The 16,387-nt window shown below is 38.9% G+C and overlaps 1 protein-coding gene across 2 annotated transcripts; it reads right to left on the reverse strand.

Annotated features, from left to right (window-relative positions):
* slx1b (SLX1 homolog B, structure-specific endonuclease subunit) lies at positions 1–3,638 on the reverse strand. Of its 2 annotated transcripts, none has more exons than XM_056462236.1 (5): positions 3,294–3,638; positions 2,669–2,720; positions 2,253–2,537; positions 1,908–2,114; positions 1–1,179 (listed from the first exon to the last, which is right to left on the reverse strand). In XM_056462236.1, exons 1-5 carry the CDS (start codon positions 3,512–3,514, stop codon positions 1,150–1,152), a joined length of 795 nt encoding a protein of 264 aa, XP_056318211.1. In that variant the 5' UTR covers positions 3,515–3,638; the 3' UTR covers positions 1–1,149. The 2 variants fall into 2 exon arrangements, with proteins under 2 accessions (XP_056318211.1, XP_056318210.1); XM_056462235.1 differs by having other exon boundaries at positions 2,217–2,537.
* Between the last annotated feature and the right edge of the window lie 12,749 nt (positions 3,639–16,387).

Below are 16,387 nucleotides of genomic sequence, written 5' to 3' on the forward strand. Positions count from 1 at the left end.
TTTGCATAAACAGATGATGTTTATTAAAGTGTATTTTTTTCACTCAAGAAAAAATATAGTTGAGTGATACAAGATTCAGCAGTCTACACATGTTTGCTGAAATATACTCATCAAATTTCCAAATAAACACAATAAAGAAACAAAAGGTACAACCTTACACCTCTTTGGGGTGAAGCTGCATAAATTTAGAATCCATATTTCCAACATTTTGCATTCTGATGAGCATGTGGCTCATGCAGTTGTTGCTCAGTAAACAATCTCTTGTTTTCAAAATAAAAGTCCAACATGCATAGCAAGTTAAATATTATATTAAAAAAAACTTTAAAATAACTAAGGGAGGAAGATAATCATTGTCTCACTGGGAAATGTTGAGGCTTATCAAACACAAACAGTGGTGTGCATATTAGTGATCCTGTTTGCAACATTTCAGTCTGTGTTTTGTCTAGTAATCTGATGCGTGACTGCTCATCAGGTCTGGATGATGCAAAACCTGACCTAAAGTGCATGCTTGAGGCATGCCGCGAGACATTAAACCTTTTGCCATCCTGAGCATTGACAGATCTTAAAATGATGTAAATGCCTCAACAACTGTGCATTTGCATTTTTGGCCATTCAGGCCAAAGGAACACTTTTTGTTGATTAGATTTGGCCAGGTGTCTGGTTAGTGTCTAGACAGGTTCTTTCAACTTTCTGCCACATCTGCATGACTTGTTTAGCCACCTCCACCTTACCACTGCCCCTTCTAAAACATATAATACACAGGGCAACACTGACTAGATTAGTTTCTTATAGACTCTTGCAGACTCATGTCGACTCCTGAAGAATAACAACCAACACATTCTCAATAAAGAATTCTGCTTGAAAGAGTGTCCTGGCTTGGGTTCAGAAATTTACTACAGTATACCCAAATTTTCTTCATAGGGCACCTTTAATAAATATGACCATACAGGATTTTACATACAATATGGCTAAATTTAAAAATATTTTTTATAATTGCTTTAAAAACACACTTTCCAGTCATTACTGTAAATATCTCATTCTGAATCCTTGACAACTGAATAATTTCTTAATGCAGATGTCCCAACCTGAATGAGCTGTTGTTTTGAATAGTCTAATTAATACTGTAAAAACAGCTTTCTCAAATGGTCTTTACAACTGTAGTTCATCTGTCCAATGATTCTGTAAACAAAGAAAGAAAAAAAAAGTTGTGTAAGGATTGTAAATATATTGGCTTTGACTTTACAGCTCCCATTTAAAAACAAGGGTCCCACATACAGAGTAAGTTTAATATACACTTATAAAATAAGGGATGAAAATCATTGTTGTTGCAATCTCAAAATGCAGCCTGAGACTTGCTATTAATAATCCCATGTGTATGGAATAAAATCGCTGTCATAAATATTTTGTGCGAAAAATAAAATTCACGCATCTGTAATTATAAAAACGTAAAGAAAAACGGAACGTTCTCGTAATTTTATGATGGTACAATTTCAAAATCTGCAATTAGAACAGACACAGATACAACATTTTCTTTGTCTGCGTAAGTCCATGCATAAACCAAGAACAAGTGTTAAAATATATGTTTTTATGCTGTCTCAATATTTGGGGAAAAAAGTGACTTGAAAGCTATGCTTTTGAGTTTAATGGATTAAAGGTAATGTACTCTTTCCTGCACAGACTTATGGATTTACATCACAAGGCCTTAGTATGTCATCAAGAGCCATAAGTATTTGCATGTATTTTTTTTCCAATGGTTTTATCTAAAAATCTTCTATAACATACTATTGGAGAAAAAAAAATGTAATCTACATATATTTTGAGATGATAGGAAATTAAGTAAATTCAAAGCAAAATTTTATTTGAATCAACTACTTATTGATGGTTTTACGGTGCATGTCAGAGCTGACCTGGGATGAAGAGATGTTCATTTCTTCCAAGTCTGCATTTTTATACAGTATCAAACTTCCCCAGAGCACTGAATGATGGCATCCAGGACACTTTCCCTCTACAGGAATTAGGTGGAAGGGGTCTACCTTCAAAAAGTGTTCAGCCAAGCAAATGAGGTGACAAACCATTTGACAGGAAGGGTGGAAACAAGACAGTCTATCCACAGTCTGAAATAATACAAAAAAGTAAATCCAATAGGGCTCAGTCTCAATTATTTTTATGACAGCAATTTTTCCGCAAAACTACAGTGAAACTAGACTGAAACTTACCTTAATAAACTCCCCACACAACACACAGAGCTCCACCTGTTTTTCCTCTTGCTCCTTGCGCACATGTTGTGGTTTCCTCTTTGCACGAACACAGCCAAACGTTAGAGGAATGTGCAGCGGAGGCTGTAAATCAGGGGCGAAATCCATTCGGTACTCCTGCTTTAGCCAGCGCACAGTGATAGGGAGTCGACTCCATGGCGCCACTCGCAACATGTTTGACACCACACGCCAGTGAAATTGCAAACCTGACTCTTTACGGCTGCGACGGGAAACGTGGGACAAACGACGAGAGATGTGAGGATGTTGCCAAGCCCATTCAAACTAGGAAAGGAAAGATTTATTGGTCTGTCAAAGTGTATTTTGGTGAATTAATTTTTACTTTTTAAAAAATGCTCTAATATTAAGAAGCTTCGGTAAAAATGTAAAAATACAAAACAGAAAGGGGTATTTACCCGAAGAGCTGCAATATCAGATGGAAAGCCATGGATGATGAGAACCATTTCCCTTAAAATTAAGGGAAAAAAAAGTTAAACAAATAAATAAACATTTAAACAACAAAACACCACCAGCGGGTGTTTTTTTTTTAAAAAAAGCAGGTTTCTAAAAAGCAGGTTCTCTTGTTTGCAGGTGAAATTTAAAGAAATGAAAGTCAGCTTTCCATTCAAAAACAGGAACTTTCAAACTATGGCCATAAACTGCTCATGTGTGCTATAAATTTCTTAAGAAAAAAAAATAATTAAAAATGTAATGTTTATTTCTACTGCTATTTAATGTTTTTGTTTATATTTAAATGCATTTATCTGTTGTTTTAGTTTTGACTCTATCTGTTTAAGTTAACAAAGTGTAGGTTGACAACGTCAGTTAAAAAAAAAACTGCTAATCGTAATATTACACCACGGACACCACTGCGCATCGATGGATTTGCTCTTCAGTGTTTAGACTTTCAGCAGTGAAAATTAAACCACACTGACAATTTACTATAACTTCTGTGTTAAGCTGCTCTGACACGATCTACATTGCAAAAGCGTTATACGAATAATAAGAAATTGAATTGAATATAACCAGCTGGTGTCTCACCAAGGTCCCCTGCCACTGGTTCTCTTGGCTCCTCCTCGGTGTCGCCCGGCGTTGTGTTGTCCGATACGGCGCTCTGGATTCACAGTGAAGCCAATATATATTCGACCCTTGAATTTCGGGTTTGTACAGTACAACATATACACACCATAGAAACTCTCCACCTCCACGACCATCCTGTTTAAAAATTTTTTTTTACAAAGCACCTTTGAATTGTTCCTCATCTCAAGTGATACTACTGCAGAGTATGATCAAAACTCCTGGCTTAAAATAAATATGACATTTTATTAAATACTAAAACAAAAATCCACTGTTGCGTTTTCTCAGTCTCGGTGTAGTCATGTGGTTCTTTCGTTTCAAATGTAAGATGCCCCGGTAATGCATGTGCAAATAATATGACATGAACGTCGCATATTAAGATTCAAAGTATTAGATAAAATATTTTGCAGTCATCAGTGTTATTTACAAATAAAATATTGACGCTGTATTTAATAGTTTAATTATTTTTATTTTATTCTTTACATTTCGATCAAGCAAATTCAAAGAACGCCAATACTACCAAGGACCCCAAATGCTCTCTGTTTTGATTGGTCAAAACGTCATACTTTGATAGGGATTGGTCATTGTTGTGGTCTAGAGGCGTGACTTAAAACAAAAAGTTTAGACGACACCAAAGAGCGTAAAAGTCGCCAATGATTCTATTCTCTTTGCTTAAAAAATAAGCATGGGCTGCCGCCATAGACATTATATAAATAGATAGCTAGACGCCTCACGGTCCGCCTCGGTTCGTTGCTCCGACACGTCAACGCGACCGCCATCTTAATCCGGTCATCATGCGTTATAAACAGACGCAGCTAAACGGACGAGCTACAGTTTTTTCGGAAATAAAATAACGCTTATAATTATTAACTCATTATAATTTTATGGTATGAAAAAACTCTAGTTACCTAAAAGTAAGAAAACTCAAACATGTCATCTATATTTTATTGTATAAAAAGAGATGTATTATCAATAAATGTATCCTTTATCACTAATAGTGCTGGAATCCTCTTTTTTTTCTTTCACCGTTTTATAATAGTGATTAAAACAGTTCATATAAAGTAATGAATCACACATTATTATAATGATATAATTTTATACAATAAAATTGACTAAAATAATACATTATATCTGATAAGATTAATTAATAATAGCATACAGAATATGAATTAGTATGTGTGTGCTTATGGATAAGATTGTAATTCAAGTATGAATAATACTAATACACCACTGCTACACCATTGGCTTAAAGAAACATGTATAAAAGGTAATTTATTCCATTGACATTAAGGGATGTTTTGCAAGTTAGTGTGCCCATAGTTGTGAAAATACATGGATCATGCCTCATTATTATTATTATTATTATTATTATTATTATTATTGTTATTATTATTACTTTTATTATGTGTTTTAAAGATATGTGAGTGTATGTATGCTGTATTGTATGTTCTGCCAGTGTAGAATATGAATTTCGACTCAGAACCTCTGTGCAGACAATAAAGTAAATAAAAAGTAACGTAAATTATTATAAATGTGGCAGAAATATAACAAATAAAAAAGATATATGCAGATAATTATTATACAGCAGAATATAAATAACAATAATTTCTGTGTAGCGAGTTATAATATAATAAAATAACTACAAATTGTAGGTAGCAATAATAATTATATGATATGTTATATAATAATATGATAATATAATACATCAATCAATCAATTAGTTATTAAACTAAAACCATTTAAACACAAAGTGTTTAGTTTGGTACTGCGGTGCATCATTATTTTGTGGAAGCCAGACATGCAGGGCCAACCAAATGTTGACTTAATTTAGTTAATACAAGTTCACTTATATCGAAAATCTATTCATTTATTTTTGAAAGCAACCTCACTGTTACAGCATTTTACACAAATTTTTAGCTTTCCAGTTTCCAGTACTGCAACTTTGCAGGCAGGTTTCTTTTGGCCTCTACTCCCACATGAAACAATAGTATAGTAATTTATAGCAAATACTATAATATTTTTGAGCACAACTGTAATTAAATGAATCTGTTGTGGTGATCCTATAGCTGCTATGGTAGCTCAACATACATTTCCACAACAGAATACATTATACCACAATACACTACAGTTTACTGTAGTAAAAAATAAAGTGTACCACAGTATTTATTAAAGTTTATCAGATCACTAAAGTATGATGTAGTGTTCGTTAACAAAGGGTTGTAAATGATGTATACAGTGCAAAAAACTATAGTATTTAGTATAAACTACTAATTATGCAGTATTTCTTCACGTCAGCGTTGCCAGACGTACGGTAATTATCGTATTTGTGCGATAATTTCGACCTCTGTACGATGTACGATCAATAATGAAAAAATCCTATAATGTACAATAACTTCAGAATTTTTGGCATTTCAAATTAATTTCAACCTTAGGGCTTCTATACTTATTGATCAAGCTGCATCTTTCATCTACTGTGTGAGGAGAACATGAAGTTACGTCACATCTTCTCAGCTAATCAACGTAGAGAATGGCGCTTTTCCTGCCGCGCCCGCCATGCTTAGGTCGGTACAGTAGTTTTCAGGTTGAGGGTGATAATTTAAGCAAAACAATATAGTTTAAAAAATGAGTGCTGGAAAAGAAGGTGAGAAGGACAGGGGAAAGGCGAAGAGGAAGGCAGAGTCTCTGGAGCAGCCTAAAAGTAAGCACCGACAACAAACGTACAGAAGTGAGTGGAAAAAAGGATCTGAGTTTTGCAGGATGGCTAAGGCCTGTTTTGGCAATGACAGCAAAGCTTTCTGCCGGTGTTGTAATGTGCACATGGTGGCTGAGATCACCGTTTTAAAAAATCACGAAAAGTCAAAGAAACATCAAGACAAAAAGAAAAATTTTGTCCCAGCTCAAAGGTCCATAGCCCACTTGCTGCAGAAACCTTCAGAGTGAGAAGGATATAGCAGTGAAAAATGCAGAGATAAAGTTAACAGGGTTTATGGCAGAGCACAACATAGCACTACGGACCTCAGATCATTTGGTTAGTGTCTTGAAAGATAAATTTAAAGATTCGAAAATAGCTCAGCACATGTGCCTTGGTCGCACAAAGACAACGGCTATAACCAAGCATGTCATTGGCGACTGTTATTTTGAGAATCTAACTGAAATTCAAAAAAAGAAAGAATTTAGTGTTTTGATTGACGAGTCAACAGACATTGGGAATGTAAAAACGCTTTGTGTCGTTGTTCATTTTTTTCGACGAAGGCATAAATAGGATTCAGACCCATTTCTGGAAACTGTTCAGAGAATTTCAAGACTTCTGAGCCCCACACACTACTGAAGTTGTGAAATGTGTATCCGCCCAGTGGAATGCTCTTTATCTTTGTTTCACCAACCAGTGGCTCGAGGCCAGATTGATCGCTGCAGAGAATATTTTTCACTCCCTTAATGATGAGTCTCTTCACCTGACTACTATAGAGACTATGTTCTGCACACTCCTTTGAATCAGATCAACATAAACGACGGCCCAAAGCTCTGATTAAACACACTGTACTTGGGTGTAAAAGTGATGCAGCATGCTAAGCAGGCTAACATTCCATTAGCCATCATGACAGATTTTCATGTTCGCTGTCAGATTTTTCTCCGAGTTGCCTGTGGAGAAATCAGGAAACGATTTGATTTTGACGATGCCCTCTTAACCCAAATCGCATGCCTCTCCCCTGCTATTGTGACTGATGCCAGGGCACGTGCAGAGTATGCGTCTTTGCTTTCCCTCACACAACATGTGCCACTGTTGATTGACAAGACAGATGCAGACCGTCTCCAAATCATTGATGACCAGTGGAGGCAATTGCCACTAGTGGCCTTAAGCTAAGATACAAAGGCAATGGATGTTGATGAATTCTGGCACCATATTTCTACATTAAAGGATTTCGAGGGTGCAACGGTGTTGAGTGAATTGGGAGAGTTTGCCCTTGATGTTCTGTGTGTTTACCAAAGTGAATCTTATCAAAACAAAGCCACGAAATCGGCTCATTACAGATATCCTTAATGGGCTCGTGCACACCTCAGAGTGTATTAAAAATTTTGGGCGGGTGCACTGCTTTCAAACCAACCAGCACTATGTTGAGGTCCATGACAGCATCCAATTTGTACCGCAAAATGAATCCATCAACATCTGGCAACACGCAGGTATCCGATGACAGCGACTCGGAGGTGGAGTTTGAAGCTTCCCACTAAGGTACGCCTAGTTTTTTTTACGCATTATGGTAATTTGCACATTGTGTCAAAATGCTATTTGTCTAGATAATAGCTGCATACTTTTCGTTTGACTCGTGTACGATAATTTTCCTCAAAATACGAGAATTTTGAGGTTCTGGTGTGATAATTTGACATTTCCAATCTGGCAACCTTATATATGAAATGATTTTTAACTGTTACACACGTTAATCACATTTTAAAAAGAGAATGTTCTCTTGGAAATGTAAAAATTCCTCCCACTGCTTCCTCAACTCTACATTTTTATTTATTTATTTGAAAAGCTTCAATTTCCAAATAAATTCTAATTTCCAACAGCCAATACTGCTGTTTAATACCTTAGCAGCAATGAACAGGTTGTTATAAGAGTAATAAGAATGAAAATAAACAGTAACCTTAGTGAAATTTCATGAGACTCTATGGCACTGTTTACAAATGCCAGTTAAATGCGACCCAATTCAGATTTTTTGCTCAAATGTGACACAGATCAGATCTGTTCTATGACTGTGTAAACATAAAAAAAATGTATGCAATCGCATATTCAGAGATCCGTTTCAGGCCTCCTTCATATGTGGAAATAAATCAGACATAAATCGAATATGTGACAATGCGACTCTTGTGTAAATAGACAGGTCGGATTTATTCAGGCATTCCATTTTGTACGTCATTACACTTGCGACAATGTGGTACTTCTCCGCGGTTTAATGACGTAGAAGAAAGAGCATGTGTGGAGACGCCGACGCAGTAAACAACAACAACAACAGAGGAAACACGGAGAAGGAAAGTGGTCAGTCGCCACAATTTGCTCCCACCAGGCCTGAGATCCCTCTCGTACCTACAAATTCCTTTGAATGGTGGAGGACACAATATATAAACCATAGGCTATATGATGGTTCTTTCCCTCCTCCCCCACCTCAAAATCATTTTAAAGTTGGGTGAACTTCACTTATTTCGCAGAGCTAAAAGCAAGACAACATCGTGTCTAGTGTGGCTCAGATGCTGAAACCCACCTTTACGCATGTGCGACATCGTAAATTTTATGGCAAGTGTAAACATATGAGGCAAATATGGGTCACAATTAAAAGAATGTGTAAACGGACATGCAAAAAAAAAATCACATATAGGCAACAAATCGGAATTGGGCATCAAGACCTGACAGTGTAAATGGGGCCTATGTGCACGCAGGCTAATAGGTCACCTAATCTACTTCTGCATCATTAACTACATGGAGATTGGTTGCTGTCACCTCAGCAGCCAACGAGCTTGCTCCTCATTAGTTTAAAAGCTCTGGATCATTCTACGCTGTTCAAGATGCGGTGTATTTTTAAAGATACCAAAAGCATAACAAGACAAACAACAGCAACAACTAAAAGATAAGTGACTATGATCATTTATTATTAACGTGCATTTCAGTCAGGCTGCAGGTACACATATGCATTTCTTAACATAAAAATGCAGCGTGCAAACTCGTAAGAAGCAAGTTAGAAAATATACATGCACTAATTGCTTCAGCGAGGTTTTATACACAGATGAATTCATGTTCAGCTGTTTAAACTGACTATTTATACAGTCGTTTCAAAAGCTGTGGTCCCTAAGCTATGCTAATGTGGTGCTCTTAGCTGCACACCACCAGCTTTTATACATGTCTTGCAAATGTTGCAGCTCGTATATGCGAGTGATTGGGCACAATCCAATTGTGATTTATTTAGGAGCTAAAACAATTCCTCATGTGCACACAGTATTGTTATTCAAGGCTGTAAAGTTGAACGTTTTCTCATTTGTATGTCAGCTCTCGATGCTTAGTGAGGTAGAGCACTGTTTCACGAGTTCACACTCATAGATATTTGCTTGAATAGAATATGGGTATTTGGCATGCTGTCCTGGGAGAGGGCTCTGAGTTTGGGAAGACACCCTAACTCGTGTTATTCCCCTTTTCAGGATAAAGAGAGACAGGGTCCGAGCGCAGTGTCTAGCCCGGCTCCAGAACGCTCCCCAAAGAAGCAATTTATAGAAGGACAGCAGCCAGATAGATTTCACGGATCCCCCAAAATTTGCTAGACTTGAAAATTTGGAGGGGTGCTGTACCACATTGTGAAAGAGAGAAAAATGGCTCCAGTGGGAGCGGACACTGCTGTGTAGTGATGTAGATGTGACTCCTTGGGAGCTGTTAATGCTTAGCAGTGATGAAATGTAAATGTGAATTCTGGGAGGAACCGCCACTGCTGAGGCAGTAATCTGCAGTGGTGTGATGTGATTCTATATCAATAATGATTGGAACTGAATGTAAGCTCCAACGAGTGGTCACTGCTAAAGCAGCGATCTAATATTGCTATGCATATGAGGGTTCTTGTGGGAGCAGTCTGCAGTGGTGTAATCTGTACTGTACTTGAGCTCCTGTGGGAGCGGGGGTAGCTATGACGGTTAATTATATAATGTGATTTAAATATGGGCTTCAGAGGGAGCAGTCACTATTGAGGCAGTGATCTATGATTATGCAATGTATATGTGATCGGTCACGGCTGTGAGAGTGATCTATATTGTTTCAAATGGAGCCCTCACTGCTGTGGAAGAGAACTATATATGAGTTCCGACAGTAGTGGTTACTGCTTCGGCAGTGTGTACCGAGGGTATGTCGGTAGTGAAATGTGGATATGGAAGTGTATGTACTAAGCAAAGTATATGTGGGCTCATGCAGTAGTCAGATCTATGATCTATCATGATCTATAAGGATTCTGTGTGTATGTAGGCTCCTGGAAGCAATCACTGATTTGGCAGTGATCTATAATGATCTGCTCCAGAGGGAGCAGTCACTGCTGTGGTGGTGATCTATGATAATTAAAATATTTATGATCTCACGTGGGAGTAGTCACTGCTGTTATAGTGATCTAAAATTATTCAAATGTATACGTGGGTTTCAAGGGGAGCTGTCAATGCCAAGGCAATGGTCTGAACTGATGCATGTTTACGTGGGCTCCAGCAAGCTAGCCAGCAACCGTCGCTGCTGTGGCAGTGAACGATAGTGAAGTGTTGTAATATGTGGGCTCATGTTGAAGCAGTCGCTGTTGCTGCTGTGCAGTGATCTTGCCGTGCAGTGACTTGGATGCAGTATAAATATGGGCTATTGCTGGAGCTGACGCTAATTTGTCAGTGATGCAATGTATATGCTCTGCGTTACTACGTATAGGTGTGGTTACTATTTGTCAGCGATGTAACGTATACACTGGCTCAATTGAGAACTGTCGCTGCTGTGATGGTGATCTATGATGGTGTCATATATACCTGGCCTCTAGCATAATTTGTCCTAGTTGTAGCGGGGACTTAATATAGATAGGGGCTCCTGCCACTCCTTTGGCAAAAACCTACGATGATGTAATGTAGATGTGAGCTCCTGCCGAGTTGTTACTGCTGTGGCAGTAATCTGCAGTGATGTAATGTATATGTGGACTCGTTGTTGGGAATAGTTACTGCTGTGACAGTGAGTAAAATCTAATGGTTGTGGAAAGTGGAAGCAGAAGTGTGTAAGTGTTGAAAGTAGAAATGAAAGTGTGTGAGTGTTCAAGCAAAAGTGGTCACTGCTGCAGCAGTTATACAATGGGAATTTACCGCAATTAAGTGTCACTGTTGTTGTAGTTAGCGGAAATGATACATCTGTATTAAAATGTAGAGATGAAGGTGTGTAGATGCTCAGCGAGAGCGGTCGCTGCTGTAGCAGTGATGGATTATAAGGTGTGCGTCTCTAACGGGAGTGGTCTTTGCGCTAGCAGTGGTGCATCATAAAGGTGTACTTCTCTAGAGGGAGCGTTCGCTGCGATTGTAGTGGTGCATTATAAAGGTATGTGTTTCCATGCGAGCAGTCACTGCGCTGGCAGTGGTGCGTTATAAGGTGTGCGTCTCCAAGGGAGCTGTCACTACACTTGCAGTGGTGCATTATAAGATGTGCGTATCCAGTGGGAGCTGTCACTGCACTTGCATTGGTACATAATAAGGTGTGCTTCTCCCGTAGGAGCGGTCACTGTGCTGGCAGTAGTGCATCATAAGGTATGTGTCTCCCGTAGGAGCGGTCACTGCATTAGCAGTGGTACATGATAAGGTGTGAGTCTCCCGTAAGAATGGTCACTGCGCTGGCAGTGGTGCGCAATAAGATATGTGTCTTCTGTGGGAGCGGTCACTGCGTCAGCAGTGGTGCGTAGTAAGGTGTGAGTTTCCCATAGGAGTAGTCACTGCGCTTGCAGTGGTGCATAGTAGGGTTTGAGTCTCCCGTAGAAGCTGTTACTGCACTTGCAGTGGTGCATAATAATAAGGTGTGTGTCTCCAGTGGGAGCTGTCACTGCGGTGGCATTTGTGCATAATAATAATGTGAGCATCTCCCGTGGGAGTGGTCAATTCACCAGCAGTAGTGTGTAATAGGGTGTGCGTCTCCCATAGGAGTGGTCAATGCACTTTCAGTTGTGCATAATAAGACGTGCGTCCCTAGTGGGAGCGGTCACTGTGCTGGGAGTGGTGCATAATAAGGTGTGCGTCACCCATGGGAATAGTCACTGCACGTGCAGTGGTGCATAATAATGTGTGTGTCTCCTTAGTAGCGGTCACTGCGCTTGCAGTGGTGCATAAGGTGTGAGTCTCCCGTAGGAGCGGTCACTGCGCTGGCAGTGGTGCGTAATAAGATATGTGTCTTCTGTGGGAGCGGTCACTGCGTCAGCAGTGGTGCGTAGTAAGGTGTGAGGCTTCCGTAGGAGTAGTCACTGCGTTTGCAGTGGGGCATAATAATAAGATTTGCGACTCTTGTAGGAGCGGTCACTGCGCTGGCAGTGGTGCATATTAAGATATGTGTCTTCTGTGGGAGCAGTCACTGCGTTAGCAGTGGTGCGTTGTAAGGTGTGAGGCTCCCGTAGGAGTAGTCACTGCGCTTGTAGTGGTGCATAATAATAAGGTTTGCGGCTCTTGTAGGAGCGGTCACTGTGCTTGCAGTGGTACATAGTAGGGTGTGAGTCTTCCGTAGAAGCTGTTTCTGCACTTGAAGTGGTGCATAATATTAAGGTTTGCGTCTCCATTGGGAGCTGTCACTGCGGTTACATTTGTGGAAACATCTACTGGGGATCATTTTGCCCATGTGGTCGGTTTGCATCTTGTGCCATTCAATGGAGCATTTTCACCATGCAACTAACTGAATGAGAAGTTGGACTTCTCCCGAATAAAGTTGAGGTGCGGGTCGCCCAGTATAGTATCAGTGACACTCCTATTGGTAATTTGAAAAAAGGCAAACTGCTAAAAAAAGGCAAGGTTCTATATGACATTTTTGTCAAAATTGAGTTATTCACATATTCTTATTAAATGACAACTTATTTACATTATGTGATGTTGTTTAAATTTTAAGACTTTAAAAATAAATAAATAAATAAACAAATAAATAAATAAAAAGAGGCAACAGAATGAGCAGCATTAGGGTCATGAGTCTTATCAGACAAACCAGTGACCACACCTGCCAGAAACTGAGGAACTGGGGACTTATCAGAAAATTAAATAATTTTTTTTATATGTAGCGCTTTTCACAATGTAGTTGTGTCGAAGCAGCTTAATTCTAGTAAATTATTCTTAGTTCTAGTAAAGTCCAGATTTCAGAGTTGAAGTTCAGTGTGGTTTGAGTTTCACGTCTTAAATTTCAAACACTGAAGAGCAAATCCACTGAAACGCAGCTCCACAGGAACCGATCCAAGCAAGCAGGTGGTGACAGTGGCGAGGAAAGAAAAACTTCACCAATTGACAAAGTGAAGGGAAAAATGCTTCTGTTGGGCACGACCATTATTCTTCTGGCCAAACTTCCTGTGTGGAGCTGCAGTCTAGGTGCCGGAGGCTGGAGAAGCTGGACGTCCATCGTGGAGAAGCTGCAGGTGTGAGTAGGTCACTGGTAGGGGGTCAGGCTGGCCCAAACAATCAATGCGGGGACTCATCTGTCAAGGTGGTCTTTCAGGAATCAGTCTCATGCACTCCATTCCTCCATGATGACCACAGCATCAGCTCGGGATAATGCCTAGTCCAGGATTATGGATATCTTGTGATCAACTCTTCACAGCTCTTGGATCGCATCAATGGCACTGCATAGTCTCTTGGGACCTTGGAATGAGTATCCCCAGGTGAAAATAGAGAATAAAAAAATAATTAGCATAGCTGCTGTTCATAGTGTATTTAAACGAGATGTAAAAATTGAGTTATAAATTAAAATAGCAGTTATATAAACAGACATGGAAAACAAACATGTGAAGCAGTGGTCGGGAACCTTTGGCTCGCGAGCCACAACTTGCTCTTTGACCAAAATACATGGCTCTCCTGCTGTCTCCCTTAAATAATATTTTTTCAGTAAAAAAAAAAAAAAAACTGTCAGATAACTAAGAAATCAGTTTCCTATTGAAAATAGAATTACAATTCCCTCGTTATTGTAATTTTTTGGAGAAAAAAAGAATAAAAACTCGATGTTTCAAATAATGCGTGTGTGCATTGTGAATAAACTTATGTTTCTATGGTAACCGCGCGCGCATGAAAATTCAAAACAGAAGACAAAAACAGCAGGGACAGGACGGGAGTTTGGACAGGGGCATCTTGGAGTTTGAATGCTGCGAGTTCTGCTTGTGCTTTCCTCATTGGAGATCGCGAGGCAAAGGAAACCTTTCACAGATGGCGAATAAGTCCTTTGTGTTAAGTAACTTTGAGCTGATTTTGCTCTGGGAAATGTTAGATATTCATGCTTTGCGTTCCGATATTTATTTTATTGATTCGGCATAAACTGGTGAGTGTTGAATGCCTGCATGTTTGTGTGTGTGTGTGACACAGAGAGAGAGAGAATGTGAATGAGTTTGTGATGGTCAGAGCGCGCCAAGATGGCGCCTATGTAAGACGTGGTTTTAGTAGCTCTTAAACCTTATCTGCAATTCTTGACCTAACTTGCCTTCATGACTGTATAATAATAATAATTTAGCTCAACGAATTTGATACTTATGATACTTTTTAAGAGTGTTTTTTTGTGTGTGTACAACAAGTGGATTTATGAACATTGACTGAGCTCGCCTGTTACCTTACTGATATAGGCCTAGCAACAAGGAAAAGTTCTTTCACAGTTTGCTATGGAAAAAGCTTTAGCAGTAAAGAGACAACATAATTATACCAAAACAACAGGGGAAAAGGACGATTTTGATTCATCATCAACAACACTACCTGAAACTCAGACGAAGAGTCCAAATGCAAAGATGCGACGTCACACAGCCGAGCCATCTAATGCAGTTCTTTTGCAAGCCATTGAAAATTTGGGGAAGAAACAAGACATTTTTTTGGAGAAATTGGTGGCAATTGAACAATCTGTTTCAAACAACTCGAGCCGCATCACTGAACTCGTGTCTGAAATGGACACGATTGCTAACAAAGCTGACTTAGCCGTTGCCAAATCAAGTGCGATAAAGGATCAAGTTACATCCTTAAAAACAGAAAATAAACAACTCTGGGAAAAGTTGGACGAGCTTGAGTCGTACAAAAGGCGGTGGAATCTTCGGATTGGTGGTATCCCTGAAGTAGAAGGAGAAAACGTAAAAATGGAGGTAATAGAAATACTGCGGCTTGTTTCACCATGTTTGTCTGATGTTCTGCAATCCTCAATCGACGTTGCTTACAGACTCGGTAAGAAAAATCTGACACATCCTCGTCGCATTATTGTGCAGTTCATGTCTCGTACGCACCGTGACCTCATCTGGACCGACGCGAAGCGCTCTGAAATCCTGAAACAAAAAAATATCAGAATAACGGAGGACTTGACGCAACGTGCAAGAGATGTTCGGAACAAACTGTGGCCGCTCGTCAATCAAGCTAGACTGGAAGATAAACGTGCAGGGTTTCATGGCTCTACGGCTGTCATTGACGGAAAAAAAGTCACTGTTGACGATATTTAAGTGACACACCTGAACATTCTAATGTCAAAAACTTACACTCTCTTTGATTTTGCTAAATGCTGGGTTCTTTTTTCAAACCAGAAAAACGAAAATACGTTTATAATGATGAGGAGGTCTGGACAAGTGTTGCACTCATCTTTTTTCCTTTACTCTAACTTGTAAAAGACGTTCTTCTAAGTACAGTAGTTCTACTACTTGAATCGTTTCAGAACTCGTTCAATTTGTTATGTTATTTAGTTTGTCTTGTTTTTTGCTTAATGTTAGGGGAATTAGGGACTTAACTAAACGTAAAGCTTTATTTCTTTTTTGTAAATCAAAAAACAGAGATGTCTATTTTTTGCAGGAATCGCATTGAAACGTGAAAGATGAATCTTTTTGGGCAAACCAGTGGGGGAGAAAAATTATGTTTTGTCATGGTTCTAATAACTCAGCCGGAGTTATGACTTTATTTAATCCACAGTTCAAAAACACTTTACTTGAATCACATTGCTCAAATGAAGGCAGGTGGTTAATCACTGTAATTCAGTTTAGAGAAAACATTGTTATTCTTACAAATGTATACGGCTATAATAAGTCCAATCTTAACTCTGTGTTCTTTTCAGACTTAACTGTCAAACTAACTTCTTTAAAAATAAAATATCCATCCTCAACAATAATTACAGGTGGGGACTTTAATGAAGCTCCTGATCTTTGCTTTGATAGGTTTCCTCAGAAATTTGACAATAATACGCCCAATAAAATTATTAGTGATATTTGCTCTAATCTTTCTTTAGTAGATATTTATAGACTCTTACACAATGACATTTCCTCTTCTTTTACCTGGTTTAAATCTGACCTGACACAGAAATCACGTATAGATTTTTGGTTAATATCTGATAGTTT

Source organism: Danio aesculapii, chromosome 7, assembly GCF_903798145.1.
Source record: "Danio aesculapii chromosome 7, fDanAes4.1, whole genome shotgun sequence".
In the NCBI taxonomy this organism is placed as follows: domain Eukaryota; kingdom Metazoa; phylum Chordata; class Actinopteri; order Cypriniformes; family Danionidae; genus Danio; species Danio aesculapii.